Source organism: Botryllus schlosseri, chromosome 16 (assembly GCF_051294905.1).
Source record: "Botryllus schlosseri isolate E-star chromosome 16, Bs_hap1, whole genome shotgun sequence".
NCBI lineage: Eukaryota > Metazoa > Chordata > Ascidiacea > Stolidobranchia > Styelidae > Botryllus > Botryllus schlosseri.
In genome coordinates this window covers 16330031-16347239 of record NC_137251.1, presented here as the reverse complement: position 1 = coordinate 16347239, position 17209 = coordinate 16330031, and the positions used below count along the sequence as shown (strand labels likewise).

The 17209-nt window shown below is 41.2% G+C and overlaps 1 protein-coding gene across 1 annotated transcript; it reads left to right on the top strand.

The window, feature by feature from the left end:
• Window positions 1-1866: 1866 nt before the first annotated feature.
• Window positions 1867-15551, top strand: LOC145458933 (N(G),N(G)-dimethylarginine dimethylaminohydrolase 1-like). Its single transcript, XM_080337446.1, has 6 exons — window positions 1867-2077; window positions 10236-10374; window positions 12036-12141; window positions 14032-14228; window positions 14442-14588; window positions 15373-15551. Exons 1-6 carry the CDS (start codon window positions 1929-1931, stop codon window positions 15475-15477), a joined length of 843 nt encoding a protein of 280 aa, XP_080193572.1. The 5' UTR covers window positions 1867-1928; the 3' UTR covers window positions 15478-15551.
• Window positions 15552-17209: the final 1658 nt, after the last annotated feature.

Here is a 17209-nt window from a genome sequence, read left to right as displayed (position 1 = left end):
GAGTATGGTGCCTTTTCAACCACCGGTGGGGACCGATGATAAATTCGAGCAACAAATTTTGAGCATTCATAATTATTTCTTGTAAGGGCGGATATTCACGTATATAGTGGTAGTAGATCTTGCATCAAAGTGCTAAGTCAACAAAAGATCTGCTGCTTGTTATCGATTTAAGATTTTGGGGCTAGAGATCATTTGCGATTTTTGATTCATCGTTGTTGATGAAGTGCTTGGGTGCCGCTTATCCCGCTGCCGTTTATCCCTTTGATACGGGCCACAGTGCCAAAAAGAAGATTGAGAACAGGTGAATTATAATAGTCTGGTGTGATGTAAAACGCCAACCTGACGAGTATCATCACTCAAAACTACAATCACAACAATGACAATATTCGATGTTATTGCGAGCCGATAAAAACATTCAAACGTTTGCTGCAATGTTTGCATTGCGCACGTAATTGCCACGAGCGAACAGCTTGGGCCAATCTTATACTTGAAGGCACTGAAACCCATGTAATGAATGTCCCGCGCGCGTGGCTTCATGCGTGCTTTGATGCCAACGGAATACTCCGGAACAGTGGCGCTTCCTGCAGTATTTTTATAATAAATTCGCGGGTAACTTTACTTATATAAATAGACATGCTGGCCTATACTTTGCATCTGTATTTGCGAATTTCAATACGCTGAATAGTCAGAAGTCCGTCATACCCTATATCTATATGATGAGCCATAAAGGTGATATTGTTTTCAATTTGTTTATTCTCATTATAGATTACTAACCTACGTAACTTAGTCTTTATCAATCTACCGATCTACCAATCTATAGTCTCAAACAAACTCCTGATCCCGTCCATATAGCAGCAGCTTAATAAGTAGGCTACATTTAGTGGTGAAGGCACAATCGTCAGTATCAGTTTATTAATAATTTTCATCACTAACACCACAAGGCTGCGATACAATACAAAAGATCGAAAGGTGTCGAATCGACTTGTAGTAGTCTTTGAAATCAGACAGGCGATTTAAAGAAGGGGCTACTGCACACCGGATGGAAAGAAATAAGGTATCACAGAAAACGCATTGGCAGACACTGACTGATCTCTGCATATTGCCGCATACAGTAGGCCTACGAGCAGGCCGAATTCCGTTGGTATAAGAATCGTCCATTGCTGCAACTACAGCAAGTAGCCTATAGGCCTACTTTTAGGATTGCCACAACCTAGTTTTAGAAATTTGCAGCATCAGACGACAGGCTACATATAATTTGTTATTGTAGCAAAGTATGAATGTGTACTGCGTATGTAGGGTATTCAATTGGTAATGTGTATCAGCAAAATGCCGCGACGGTAGTAATAATAAGCGCCAGCTGTGTATGGACTATTTCACATTGTACAGTGTCTCTGTTAGTTCGCATTTGAACGGTGAGAAGAGTTGATTGGCGCTGTAATTTCACTCGCACCTGATATATCTGGTGACCGGAAATGGCGAAGTCCGTTTCCAGTGGTCATGAGAATAAAGCAATCGCCTCGATTTATGTGTGGGCAGAAGAGTAGCGTCGTGAGCGGGAAGTGCCCTTGATATGCTTTAGGGTTAGAGGACCTTTCATAGATTTGCGGCATGAATAAGAAGAATAGCTCATTGCTGGTTAATTCTCTCGGATAAAGATCCTCATTCGTACTAACTATTTTCCATGCTTCAGTGGAAAATAGTTGTGTTTTATATAACTCATTATTTTTCTAAATAGTTTTATTACGAATTATGCCTGTTTCATGTTGGTCTGAGGGCAGTTGTTCTACCATTAACGTTTTCAGGACTGTACAGTGTACGTACTACACTTAGGGATGTCTCATTTATTTAACGAAATCCGCGATTGATATTATGAATTATAGTATGCACTCGGTGATAAGATTCAATATATTATAGTTTGGAAAACTATCATGCATAAGCACTTTAAATACACGACCGCTATTACGCGAGGAATCGCCAAATCGTTGCCTGCGGAAGCTCAGCGCATGGATCACACCGTGGAACCTGTTTCCTACGAAAAGGCTAAATCACAAAAACAATCGTACGTGGACATTTTGCGGTAAGAAATTACATATAAGACCTATATATGTGTGATTGATTTAGAAACTTGTGAGATTTTCGGTGTAGGCCTAATTGCCTGGATTACACGTATGGCACCCATGTAAAAATGATTGAATATCACGTGTTGAATGTATATATGTATAATTGTATATACATAATTGTATATATGTTGTATATGTGTCGGAGGTTTATCTAGGCTCCTCCTCGCCATCTGATCCGCGTAAGCGGTGTCTGCAAAAGGCCTGGAAGTGGCCCGTGCTACAAATCGGCAGATACGGAACATAATAAATAATATCGGGCAGGTATAAATAAACGATCGGACATTGTAATCAGAAAAAAAAGCCATGAATACTACAGACAACGACAATGCTTGAATATTACGATGAATGGAATTCAACAGGAGTCGATTTGGGGCGGCCCAAGACTGGCCTGTTGGTTTGATTCTTTCGCAATTTCTTATTGTATAATACAGTTTTTTTTTCTGCATAATCGATCCTTGGTACCAACAAGTTTATACTACTCTATCGAATAAAATGAAATTTGAATGTTGCTAGACTGTTCTAGAGAACGGGACGTCTGGCAATGTCCATATTTGACGTCAGTGTCGGCATAACGTCATAGATGGGATGGGCAATGACAAGATGTGCTCTTAGTTAGACTCTGCGTTGTGGGTGGTTTAGGGAAGGGGCGGGCAACTTCTGCAGTCGGCGGGACGGATATAGGAAAATTAAGTACTTGGCGGGCCGGATTGCTGAATCGATACATTTGCCCATTTATTCACATATACATTATACATGGAATAAATCGTATTCAATGATAGTATTTTAACGAAGCAATGTTATTTCAAAGCAATTTCTCGCCGATAATGACGAAGAGAATATAGATTTGAGAACAGCATTGTCATGTGGTCAAGCTTTTTTGAACACGCCCCTTTTTTGATAGTGAGAAATTCCGCGCCATCCATGCTAGCCATCCCAACGGATAGTTTATTGACATTAAAAGTTATAGCTATTGATGAGAGAATTCTCAATTATGAAATTCAGACAATAGATACAGTAAACACCATGAGCTTGTGGTATATCGCGCGAAGCGCGAAAATTTTTTCAGGCAACTGTGACTTCGCGCTCCCTTCAGATGCTTTCACGCCCCCTGCTTGAGAACCACTGTCATACATGCACCGCTATGCCTGCTTCTCTCTGATCAATCAACACAAGGTGCAATCCTTAATTAAGATTTCAAGTTGTTCGATAAGCAGTGTTGGGATCAAGTCACTACCTTCGATGGTCACGAGTCATTTCGAGTCATTGCACATTTTGACTCGAGTCAAGTCAAGTCAATCGATTTTAGAAGGTGACTCGAGTCAAGTCGAGTCAAGTCAAGTCAAGTCACGAGTCAATTCACGATTCAAGTCAAGTTACCTTTTCGAATTATGAGGCATGATTACGTCATTGCATTTTGCTAGCTGTCTGATATACAGATTGAGTGGTCATTGATTTTGTACCGATGAACGAATATAGAGTTTAATATACACGCTGTATCGCTCACATATACATAGAACAGCTGAACTACCGAAGTAATTGCATAGCCCAAGTTTATAGTTACCGGCCAAAATAGAGAATAGAGAAACGAATTGATAAGATGCAATACATTACCCATTTTTAAATTGATATGGTATAATTCGAGCCTGCGCCAATGACGCTATTGTCGTACTCTATCAACTATATTCTAATTCAATTTCAATAAAGCAAGAGGTTTGGTTAAGGTACGAACAGAGAACAGAAATAGACATTTTGCTATTAAATTACTTTACTACACTAGTTTACGACAACGTAAGCTGTAAGCTTCGATCACTTCGCTTGCGGTCAATTTATTTGTGAGAGAACAATGGAGGCTCAGTAAAACGCACGATCATTGTATGATTGGTCGCTCTCACGGGTTACACCTGCGTTTCGCGAACAATCCGCACATATGCAAGATACAGTGATTTTTATCGAAACTGATGACTTGAAATTGACTCGTGAATTTTGCTCCGAGTCACGAGTCAATCCACATTTCTGATACGCCGAGTCAAGTCAAGTCAAGTCATTTTAGCAAAGTGACTCGAGTCAAGTCAAGTCATACGAAAAAGGTGACTCGAGTCAAGTCATGACTCGAGTCATCCCAACACTGTCGATAAGCCCGGTACCCCAAATTTACCAAGATATCAATTCATTAGGCTTATTGGGTGCTGAGTGGCGAGATAGTGCAGTGATATAATCCACAGCTACAATACCCAATGTGTTGTGGGTTCGAGTCTGACTCTAGGATTGCTACCTAAGTGTTGGAGGTTTATCTAGGCTCCTCCTCGCCATCTCATCGGCATAACTATTAAGCGGTGTCTCACAAAAGCCTGGACGTGTGCCGTGCTACCAGTTGGCTGTTACGGAATCAAAAATAGGAAATATCGGCCTAGTGTAAATGACCATTGCAGTCGACAAACACCATGATTACCAGAAACAACGTTGGGTTTAAGTACATAGTAAATGCTGACAATGCAAGTCTTCTCGCTTCGACGAACTTACCCGTAAGCTCCACTCTGTGCGCACACACGAATATATTAACATATAGTCACTAAAATTTGACGTAGTAAGCAAGTAGTGGGTAATCTCGGCAGACTGACCGGCCGCTGGCCACATTATCATGTAATACGGGAAGCTGCCCGCGAGCCAGAAAAAATGCCGTCGCGGGCCGGATCCGACCCGTGGGCCGTATGTTGCCGGGCCCTGGTTTAGGGCTATTATTTTGGTGGCTCTATTTTGGATGTCAGATCAAACTTTTAACTTATCTTTTCACAGCGATAACTGGTGAAGTAAACCACGAGCAGCGGACACAGAGCGATAGTTTGAGCATAACAATAGTGCACCAAGGCATGGGTTACCAAAACACGCGGACCGCGAACTGATTTGAAATTTTGGAAGAATGCTTAGTAAAGCATTTTGAAAAGCTAAAATTGATTTCAGCTTAAAGATAATGTTGTTGTTGTTCAAAGTAAGCTATTCTCCGGTGCACAATATCACTATTCCTCACTAGCTGATACTATGGTTACCATATTTTGGAAATCTAAAAAGAGGACACTTTTTCAGAAATTTGAGACTTGCAAAACGGGAAAAGAATTCTCAAAAATCGGTGAATTTTTCCCACTTTGTTATTATTATTATTATTATTATTATCACACACATGAGTGGTGCTTTTCGCCATTTATGGCCTTGTGCGCCACGGTCTTCAGGAAATTCAAATCAAGCAGTAACTAAATGAACTTATTACAACTTATCACGAACTCAGCGACGGCGGTGGACAATTGCGATGACGAGAGTAGGTTGCGTATGGTGAACGGTACATTTAACTGATTGCAAGAGGTTATTAAAAATGATCGATGAAAGTCGTATTTATTGCACGATATCAAAAAGTGTTCGACTGTTTCGATGACATCGCATTCTTCGCACATCGGAGAGTCCGAGCAGCCGATTCTGAATAAATGGGATGCTACTCCACAGTGTCCTGACCGTAGTCGAAATATCAGGCGTTCGATATGGCGACTGCCGTTTTTCTCGGGTCCTGTGGTGAGTGTGCTGTGGAATTGCTTGTATTGGGATCCCCGTTCATCGGCAGAGTATTCGCATTGCCAGATCTCCTGGGTAACTCTCTTCATCGCGGCTTTGGCGTCTGGCACGGTAATGATTGGAGTTTGGCTCGATTGATCTTGCGTTGACGAGCCTACTCCGTCTAGTTCGTCTGCTTTTTCGTTACCTGAAATTCCTGCGTGTCCTGGAACCCAAGAAAATTCAACAGCGATACCGTTATCATGTATACGTTTAAATATTTCCAATATGGATACAATCACGTTATTTGATGGCCGGTTCAGAGGTCTAGAAACCGTTTTCCCACTTTGTGATCGGTTGACCAAAAAAAAAAGGCAACTTTCCGCTCAGAGCTCAAAATACCGTTTTTCTCTTCACATTGCTAGGTGGTTGGCCCAGCCGGGGCGTCACTTCTGTGCTAATTTACGGCATATCACTCGCATTTTGCTCTCAATATGACCTAAATTTTCAAAAAAGTCAAAAAAGAGGACAAATCCTCTTAAAAGAGGACGTATGGTAACCCTCGCTGATACGGCTTCGGCGATGGTAGCCTCTAATATCATTCCATGGAGGAAGAATTGGCTGATATGAATAATGGGAATATTGTCTTGACGTACAAATGGACCCCCACTGCCAAGACCGAGATGCTTGGAAAACGACTTCGGGCTCCCCATCCATTTTTCCAGCAAGTATTGTGTCTGGATAATCCCTATATCGATTCTTCAGTCCAGGGTTGGCCAATCTGCGGCAGTCCAAGGAAAATTATGTAACCGTCAACACTTAATTCGATTAGAATGTGTTGGCGGCCGCCAATATGCCGACAATACCACAATACCGACAATCCTGGTGGGAGGTCAAGAAATAACAACATGCAACAAAGGGGACTAACAACAATTGACCCATCCAAAGATGCAGTGCAGCATTAATAACTTCCCTAAACTTTCGACGACACCCCCTGCATCGACTCTACCGGCGAATCTGATCACATGGGCTGAGAAAGGATAAATAATTGATAGGAATGTGTGTAACTAAACCATATTATCAATGACGAAATTCACTCATGAAAATCACAAAACTGTCGCGCTTCGCGCGACTGAGTCCCAGTGGCTATTCGTAACAAGACTACTCACGATTTCGGTGCGCATAATAGGCCGATATGAGTAGTATATATGATCGGTGGCACATGGGCCCGCCGGTGATTCGTACTTTTAGACCCCCATCGCTGGTGATTCGTAATGGTTTCTTATGGGCGCGTCGGTGTGTCGTACTTTCATGTATAGGACGCCTGCGTTGGTGTGTCGTATTAAAAACTCACGTCGGTGAGTCGTACTATAGAAATTAAACATGGAACGGCAACGACCGATTTTGCAGCTTCGTTCCGCTTCGCTGAGGCTGGAGTGGAGAATTGTTTTGCGTAAGCGACTGTAGGATTTCTGGCAATCCAAAAGCTATCTTTCCGAGCGCAGAAATGACCGAATCTGGTCTTGATGAAAAGCTACTTAGTTGGTAAGCATATTATACCGTTCTGTATTACATACAGGGGTGAGTAATGGATTACTCCCAATCAAGAATATTTCATAACGAACCTGGATTTTCAACTAGGTGGTATTGGTTTATGTAAAAGATTCCTAAACACCCTAAACGGAATTCGAACACACGCGTGATTTTACATTGACACCTCTTACGCGTTTATTACACTGTACGAATCATCAGCACGAGTTTTCAATACGAATCACCAGAGGGCCCATAAGAGACAATGGCGATGTGCCGCCGATCACATATACTACTGACAGCAGCAAATAGATTAGTCCGGAGTTCACCGGCAATGGACATGGGGAGTTTAACGTGGGTATTTGGCCTCCAGTTAGTTAATTACGGCTATGCAGTGGAATGCGGCCGTAGACTACATAGTAGTGCGGAGCATGGACTGGAGCCGGATTGGATATCCGGCCGGATTTTTACAATTTTGACCGGACCGGATCGGAGCCGGATCAGTACGTTTTCTGTTACGGCCGGAGCCGGATCACTACTTTTTTGATCCGGCCAGAATCTTTATGGATAAGCATGACTTTTATAACTATATAACTACCAACCAACCACATGTAAGTAACCTCCAAGCCAGTGTGAACATAAACGAGGCATATTTATCAATTCACGGAACCTCCGTACCGAGTAGGGCCGGATTTCTGGCCGGAATTTTGCATTTTTGGCCGGACCGGATTGGAGCCGGATCAGTACTTTTCCTGATACGGCCGGAGCCGGATTGGAGCCGGACCAGACAATTGAACAATCGGATCGGAGCCGGACCAGAGAATTTGTCGATCCGCTCCGCACTACTACATAGTAATTGAATTGCGGTCGTGAATAGCAAAAACTTGGTCGCCGCTGCTTGAGTTGCTGAAGAGCGTTGTCAAGTATCGTGCGCGGCTCATAGTTCAACAGAATGAAAGCGATGATCGTGAAATATTTTGTTGTATTTGTATTTATCCAATAAGGATACATCCGCCGCCATGTTAGAAACGCATCGTTGTAGTGACGTAGAGTTATCAAACCGTGGTTGTTAAACGGCGTTGCCTATTTCTATCTCGATAAAGAAGTCATGCGGCCCGCGGCCTCTACAACTTTTGAAAAGTTGCTCGCGACCCGTTTTGAGTTGGCGACTCCTGCATTAAGGCCTATGCAGTATGCATATTATTATTGGCTGGTAACTTATTTAGGGTTACCATACGTGCTCTTTTAAGAGGATTTGTCCTATTTTTTGACTTTTTTGAAAGTGTCCTCGGAGGACGCCCCTTTTTTCTCTTTTTTGAGATTTTGTCCTCTTTTTTGAAAATTTATGTCAGATTTAGAGCAAATTGCGAGTGATATGCCGTAAATTAGCACAGAAGTGACGCCCCGGCGGGTATTTCGGAGTGAAAAACGGTGATTTTAGCTCTGGGCGAAAAGTTGACCTTTTTTCATCCACCCAGCAACGTGGAGAGAAAAACGGTATTTTGAGCTCTGAGCGGAAAGATGACCTTTTTTTTATTTTTTAGTCAACCGATCATAAAGTGGGGCATCTACAACATAGTATCAACGAATTTGCCAATATGAAGATAAAATTAAAGGAAGCTTGAATCGGTCATTCATCTTGAACGTGAATGGTCTTGAGATTTCCCGAACTTCCGAATTTAAATCCAAGTCACGTCGCCCTAGCTCAAGTTCCACTATAACAGTGGTTCTCAACCGGGGGTCCGCGGACCCCTAGGGGTCCGCGAAGCAATTTCATGGGGTCCGCGAGACCTCTAAATTTTCAAAATGATTAGTAACCTAATTTTAACTTTTTATAGCTTGAGAAAGCATGAGGTAGTTTCGCACCACAACTGCTAAAACTTCATGACTCACATCATCATAATAATCGCCTCACATGAAATATCCTACTGTGCAAATTTATTTTAATTGCCAAATCGCCAATAACCTACTGATACAAACATATTGCTGTTTAGGGGCGTTTTGGTTGGGTTTGTGGGAAAAAATGAAAATATGGAGATAGTAAGGTCAAATAGGGGACTTCGTTAATGTTTGCAAACCCTTTTCGATTTGAAGTTGTCAAGTCTCATCTATTAAATGAACAGTCGTTTGAAATAAAAATTTCTGAAGTATTTCCTCTTATTTGTCCCGATGAAGGGATTGGAACCTCGCCACGAAATTGATTTTTATCCTGTGATTTACATAACCACTATTCCAGAATAACTTCAAGATGAGATGCTACATAACAATGACTAGGCTGGACGTAATATGTTCATTAATAATATTTTTTGTTCATTTTGGTGCCATAAATGTTGCGATCACACCAAAAGTAGCCTATCGTCGGAAGCGTTCCGCGTTAATATTGCAGTATAGCCTCCATCCAACGTTCCCTATAATTTTTGACGAGTCATGCGCACATTCACCAAGTCACTGCGCAGACCCTTGCACAGCAGTGTGTAACGACTAAAAAAAAGGTCATCTTTTCGGATTTTTTTGTGCGCAAGTTAGATTTTCTGTTGACAGAGACCATGTCAACACTGCGCACGTGCGCAGCTTAGAGGGAACATTGTCTCTATCTTTTTTTAAATGGATTTTTGGCACTCATCGCTCATATCAAATCGAAGACGCGGATCTTCAAGACACGACCACGTACTTCAAGAAATACAGCTGTAAAATTAGCTTTGAAATAATAAAAGTCGACCCAATTTCTACATAAATAGTATGTTAATTTCAAAATAAGTCATTTTGTTGCAGTTTATCACAAGCCTACAGTTCATATTTGCACAAGAGAGATGACGGTTGCACCATAATCGAGCTAAATTTGAACTAATACTTGAGGGGGTCCGCGAGGGTTCGTGACGGCCAAAAGGGGTCCGCGAAGCCAAAAAGGTTGAGAACCACTGCACTATAAGGTTTCGTGAGACATTTCAATTGCCGTCAACTGATGCAATCCTTGAATTCGTAAAACAAACTTCTTCGAATGAAATATGTCGCCGATCAAGCTACTCTCCGACCTGTACTTGCATTTAGAAACAAACTTGGACTGAAAGTTATTGAATTGCCGACTGACGAGACGCTGCCGGACTGTGTGTTTGTTGAAGACGTGGTTGTTATAATTGATAATACAGCTCTGATAACAAAGCCTGGTCACGTTACAAGGATCGGTGAGGTATGCGAACTTGGACAGAATTACTAATATCTGCACAAGCAGATTATCTGTACGAGAAATATTACGAAATGCACCGGATCCGATATCTTACGAATCAGAAAAAAAACTTGATCACGCCGTTCAATACCGCATTATTATTGATATTGACACGGACTTTGACAACTAGAAAATATTCAGCTTATCTAACTTAGATTAGAATTATATCTACGTAGTTTTTTTCAAATTAAATTACAATTAGAATTACTGAATTCGCGAAAATTTGAAACATTGAATGAAGTTCAACTCATATGCACTCAGAGCTCATTCTCATGAGTATGGGAATAGCAAATGTTTGTAGGTACTGTAATCTTAATTGTTGGCTCGTTTCGCACTATACAGTTCTCCTGTATCAATTTCAGGAAGACCAGAAAGTAGATTAGCCTACAATTAAAAATTAAGCTTAGGAATATTTCACATATTGGATTAGAATTAGACCTAGAGTATACAGAAACATAGAATTGAACAGCTTCTTTGAGGTACAGAACTTCAATATACAATTGAATAGCATATTCATATTAAAATGAACCCGAATATTTTCGGCTGACACTCGTCAGGGGTAATCGTCAGCAACTAGTAGAGAATTCGAAAGAACAGCGTATATCAACAATCGTAACACAAAATATGACGTCACCAGCACGAAATGTCGAATACGAGAGCGTTCAATGTACTATTTTTAGATGATACACGAACTCTTTTTGTTGACACAGCCTTGGCTGGTGTATTTTGATAAAAGTCGACTCCAAGGCGCACAAATGAAAGTGTGAGCGACCCTTTCCGAGTATGCGAAATCTGTCGTCTCGATAATTTTTCGCACAGGCGGGATTATCCAACAAGTGTTTGCCAATTGCAGAATTTATGGCCTTTGATTGGTCCGCATCAATCTTAACTCACCCGCTCAAGATTGATGCGGACCAATCAAAGGCCATAAATTCTGCAATTGGCAAACACTTGTTGGATAATCCCGCCTGTGCGAAAAATTATCGAGACGACAGATTTCGCATACTCGGAAAGGGTCGCTCACACTTTCATTTGTGCGCCTTGGAGTCGACTTTTATCAAAATACACCAGCCAAGGCTGTGTCAACAAAAAGAGTTCGTGTATCATCTAAAAATAGTACATTGAACGCTCTCGTATTCGACATTTTGTGCTGGTGACGTCATATTTTGTGTTACGATTGTTGATATACGCTGTTCTTTCGAATTCTCTACTAGTTGCTGACGATTACCCCTGACGAGTGTCAGCCGAAAATATTCGGGTTCATTTTAATATTAATATGCTATTCAAACATAGAATTAGATTACCGGCATTTCTCTATAATTAGTTTAATCATACAACTAGAATTATATAGTTGTCCAAGTCTGCATTGACATCTCTTGAATACATTTGTTTAATGGTGAAAGAATTGTCTGCTTGTTGGCTCTTGACAATTCATGGTCCTGGCTACCCAACACATAAAATGATGATGCTTAATATATGTCCTCCTACCGAGCTATAGAAATGGTATTGGTAGATCTTCTCGTTGATTTAATGCTAAAATTTCGGTTTTCTGAACATGCGTTGAACGCTAATGACTGAAACCATGTGCCAAACAGATTTATGTGCAACGATTTTATATGTTTCAGGGGACAGAGATGGAATGTTGTCTGAAAACATTGGGGATGAATGTGGTGAATATGGCCGAAATCGATCCTCTTGCAGCAGTCGACGGTGGTGATGTTTTGTTTACAGGTCACTTTTACGACTCCTAGAGGTTATCACCCAGTCTACTCTATTACAAGTAGTAGTAGCACAACGACGACCGCAACGCCGCACCCAAAAGCCCTCAGTTAGGGATGGGGAAAGCTCGACGGGAAGCACTCAACTACTCCGTAAATCAACATAATTAGGGTAGATTATTTCGGGCAGTAATAATTTTTCCCGATATGTAGTTCAAATTGCGTTGACCACACTATAGGGAGCCGAGCGTTTTATTATGTTGGAGGGGGTGGTTCTGTACTGCATAAAAGTACTGTCATAATTTACTATATGCAGTTACAAGCTGTAGTGATTTCCAAGCCATGCCATTACCATTTGATGTAAAAATGCCAGGTTTGAAAAGTACTGAAGCAAGTGCTTCAAAAAACTATATGGCATTGGGCGAGACAGGCGTTCATTGATTAATAACTGAGGCAGTCAAAGTACTCTCACCGTTGGTACTCTAGTAGAAGTCGAAATGTACATGTAAGTAGAAAAGTAAGTATTCTATGCCTAGATATGTCTAGAAAACTGACAACTGTCAAGTAGAAGTAGAATTAGTCTAAAATCATAACGACTGAGGAAGTAGTGCAAGCAGGCAAAATCTACTTGAACTTCTTCGAAAAGTAGAAGTATTTCGTTGCTGGCAGCCTCTGGTCAATGAACGGCGATATCTTATACAAAAACGAAATAGGTTCATGGTGATGTCAACACAAATGACGTATAAATGTCCGCAGAATACGCCCGCCTTGAAGGAGAGCCAAGAGTCAGTGTGTAGGCTACTGTAAAACACAACAATTTGCATTCCGATTCACAGTGCTATATTGTAGGGATGGTGTGAACGCGAGGTTCACGTTCGCGTTCTGTGTGCGAACCTCGGAAATTTAGAGGTTCACGTTCACAACAGAACCTCGGTAGGTTCTGCACTGTGAACCTTTTTCATAGATTACAATTTTCACTTCATTGTAACATCTTTGGTTCAAATTTATTATATTTCAACTGCGGGCCACTCTATGTATGGCGCTGGCAGCATTAAAAATCAACACCAAACGAACATGCACCTTGACAATCTCGAAAGTTTTACTTGCTTTGTTACAAAAGTTTGCTCGAAATATACAGCTCTCCGTTTGTGGATATTTAGTGACACTATGCTGTGAGCTTGAGCCGCAATCACACAACATCACGAGCCGAATACGTGGTCAGCGAATGATGCTTATTCAACAAATCAATGAGATTGATATCGTTTTCTGATGCAAAAAATCTAGCAGGCGTACGGGGTCAATCTTGAATTCATATCTTTACTGTATCATTAAAACCAAATCCATGCGATTGAGGTGTTGGCTACTGCTGTCGAACTTGTTAATGGGGTAATAGCTGTAGCAAGTATAGAAACCCGTTTTACACTCTGCTCAATATCAATGTAGCAATACCCAGACGCCGAATACATTGTCCGGTCTGGCCTAGACCTTCAAGGCGTAGGCTTATATTTCTTCGTAAGTTCTCGTCGAAATTGTTGGCAAAGCGACGGAAGATATTGATTTATGGGAGTATTATATCCTTTGATTGCCTCAGTTGATGCATTTAGCGGCGTTTAAAACACCAATATGTACTTCAGCATTGTGGCCTTATGTGGCCCAAGTCGTCGCTAGGTATCGTGTACATTAATATAGGTTATCGCTTCATTGAAAGATGGAGATGAAATTAGCAAAATGACGTCACGTGACGTCACGAGGTTCACGTTCGTATTCACACAGAACCTTTCAAAAAGGTTCACGTTCACACGAACCCGAACCTTTCAGAGGTTCACACCATCCCTACGTATATTGATGTATCAGAATATTGCGTTGACAATGCATTGATGAAATTCTTTATTTCTGTATTCAGGCGAGGAAATATTCGTTGGTGTCGGTAACCGCTCTAACTTGGCTGGATACAAAGTGATCTGCGACACCTTTCCTTCATATGCGGTTAATGCTATTGTAGTGGAAGATGCGCTTCATTTAAAGACTTCCTGCTCGTTAGCGAAACCAGGAGTCATCATGGTATCGGAAGAGAATCCACGAATACAAAAAATGATGAAAGTAACTAACGTTTCGCATGCCTTAATTAGCTATACCACCCGAAGTCATGGCGTGTCACCAGCGTTTGTGATGATTTCTGCGGTTGTTTTCGGTCCGATTACACTGCGCAAAAATAGCCTGTGAAACAGACCGATTTTACCAGCAACCCATCATTTCTGAAATGCGAACCAGACGAAATATAATTTGCTGTGACAACTGTGTTCCTTGATTAAGAGCTTGCAAGATGTTGCCACGAAGAACTATCGCTATATCTCGGTTGACGGCAACGCAATCGGATCTAACTGTCTCTTCGTCGATTCTGAGAAGCTCGGGCCTGTTACGATTCATCCATCCTTGAAGGCGTATCCTTTAATCAAAAGCGTAAGATATTTGATTTTGCATCAACTGAATCACTACCAATACAAGCAATGTGAGCGACGTTTGGTATTGACAAGGCCAACGAATATCCTGTTGTATGTCAAGGTTGCACAATGCACATGTACTGCACACATTTGGCTACTTTCCCCATGCAGACTATTCTGCTATCAGTGCATGTTATCGCTGAAAGCTTATTCCTTTCGCTGTGCCCTAATTACGGCTTCATTGACTGATATATAGTTCGCACATCATATCACCCGTTTCGCCTATTATGAGACGAAATGATCTCGCGTTCCAACTAGAAAGCCTCGCGACAGACTTCTACAAACCAGGGATATCCCTGATACAGCCTACCAATCTAGTTCGTTGATGGTCAGAAAACTACTGGTTTTTATTTGTTCTAGGTCTAGTTGCGAATTCTTAAAAGTGAGAGTTCTAGTTCTAGTTGCGCATATAAATATATTAGATTCTTAGAAATTGAATCTAGTTGGTTATTGTGTTTCAGTTGGTTAGTTGCGGATTTTACATGGTCGTTAATTCTAGTCCTAGTTGTGCATTTTGAAAATCAAATAGTATATGCTACTTTGTACAAGCCTGCCTGTGAAGGAACTTTCATGGAATTCCCCGGAAAACATTGTTGACATCATCAGGTTCTCTTGGGCATAAGATGTTTGTCAGTCGTAAAACTTGATGACGTATGTCATTCGACCTGTCTATGAATATTGCGCAATATGCTTATTGTAGTCATAGGTAGTATATCTTATCAAGTTGGAACTATCTCTTTCAGGCCTACGATGCAATTGGTGGAGTTACCTTGATAGAATGCGACATGAGCGAATTGAGCAAAGTTGACGGTGCATTGACCTGTTGCTCCGTATTCATTTCGATATGACGTATGGATGCATAATAACAGCATGTTGGTTTCATGCTAGATACCATCGAATATACCACTGATATTATAACTAAGTGGTGTGTTCATTTATTAGCAGCAAGAGCCTGTAAATTATTTAGCACCATGACCACTGACCAGCTACAATGTAGGTGTCGCCGACTGCTTCATGCTACTATATTCTTCAACGATAAAATGTGATGCCTAAATCATAGAGCTGAATTCAATTCAAGTGCCCTTCAATTCCGTGTATACTGTATATTCTCACCTCATATCCTAAGTTTCATACTAAGTATATCCTAATATACTGGGAGGGACATAACAACTAAATGCAGTAATTCAGAATCTCGCTGCAATCAGTTTTGCGTCTACAGCTCACGCACGGTTGTTTTGACCTGGCGTAAACTATCGTAATTCGAAACGCAGCACAATCAACGCTCCTTGTGACTTGGCCACGTCGGATATCCTAGAATTGAGCGACATGCCGTCAGAGTTCGATTCCTTCATCACTTCCCTAAAATAGTGATGTAGAATATTGAGAATTTGTAGTAGGTAAATCTGCATATTAAAGAGCTGGAATTAAACCATCGCAATAAGGATGCGTGAATTAGTTTTCTAATACGGAACTTCGCGGAGTGACGTTCGCAACTAGGACTGTTCATTTTTTCTCTTATCTGAGCAAGACGCACACAATGTACAATGTGATAACACAGAATGCAATGCGATGTAATAAACAGATATGAGGACGCCGAACGACCAGTTGCGCGAGGTTGCAGTTGCGGTCTCTTAAACTGGCATCCACCTCGGCCTAGTGCCCGATGTCGCAGTTCTTTCTTTGATGTTTGTCTGTAGTCAGTCAGTATGCTTTTATTCATCTCACCAACAAACACAACATGTAAATTGGTATGGATTGGGAGACGACGGGGAACCGGAAGGTCTTAGATTCAGTCGCCACCCAGTAAGATTCATGCACAATACACATCTAATATACTTTACTATGCGTTAGTGGTACACAAATTTGGGTTACCATATACGTCCTCTTACAAGAGGATTTGTCCTCTTTTTTTCACAAAATTGAAAGTGTCCTCGGAGGACGAATACATGTCCTCTTTCTAGGGAATTTGACCTCTTTTTGCAGAAAAAGTATTGAAATGTCATGAAAAAGTCGACCTCTAGGCAAAATTGGTAAGCAGGATTGTAGAAAAGTGGGTAATGCGGGATTCTATCAAAATGAAGACCTTTTTTAGTCAACACAGAAGTTTTCGTAGAAAAAAATTCAAATTCATCAGTTTTCTCAGGCGGTACTGGAGCTTTCAGATTTTTGAAAAGTGTCCTCTTTTCGTATCTCAATATATGGTATATGGTAGCAAAGCTGCAACGTATAGGAAGTCCTAAATACTAATCGAGGCTCGAGGTTATCGAACCACGATCAAGCATAGTGATTCTCAAATCGACCCCCATGCAGGACTCCCAGAATGCGCCTCCGCAATTATGTAGTATGCGCTATTTGTAAGCATCTTGCAAGAAGGACCAATACAAAGTATCTGAGCTATCGCGGTGGTTTCCTCGAGAATCATTATAGTCAAATATCGCAAGCTGAACAATGAACATCCACCCTGTTCTACTGCAAAAGGAACCAATACGTGTAATGATGAGAAGCACCTGCTTATTATGACATCACAAGAGGGATGCAATTTACAAGTCGCGTACAGCTGATATCAACAACCTGTTCTGA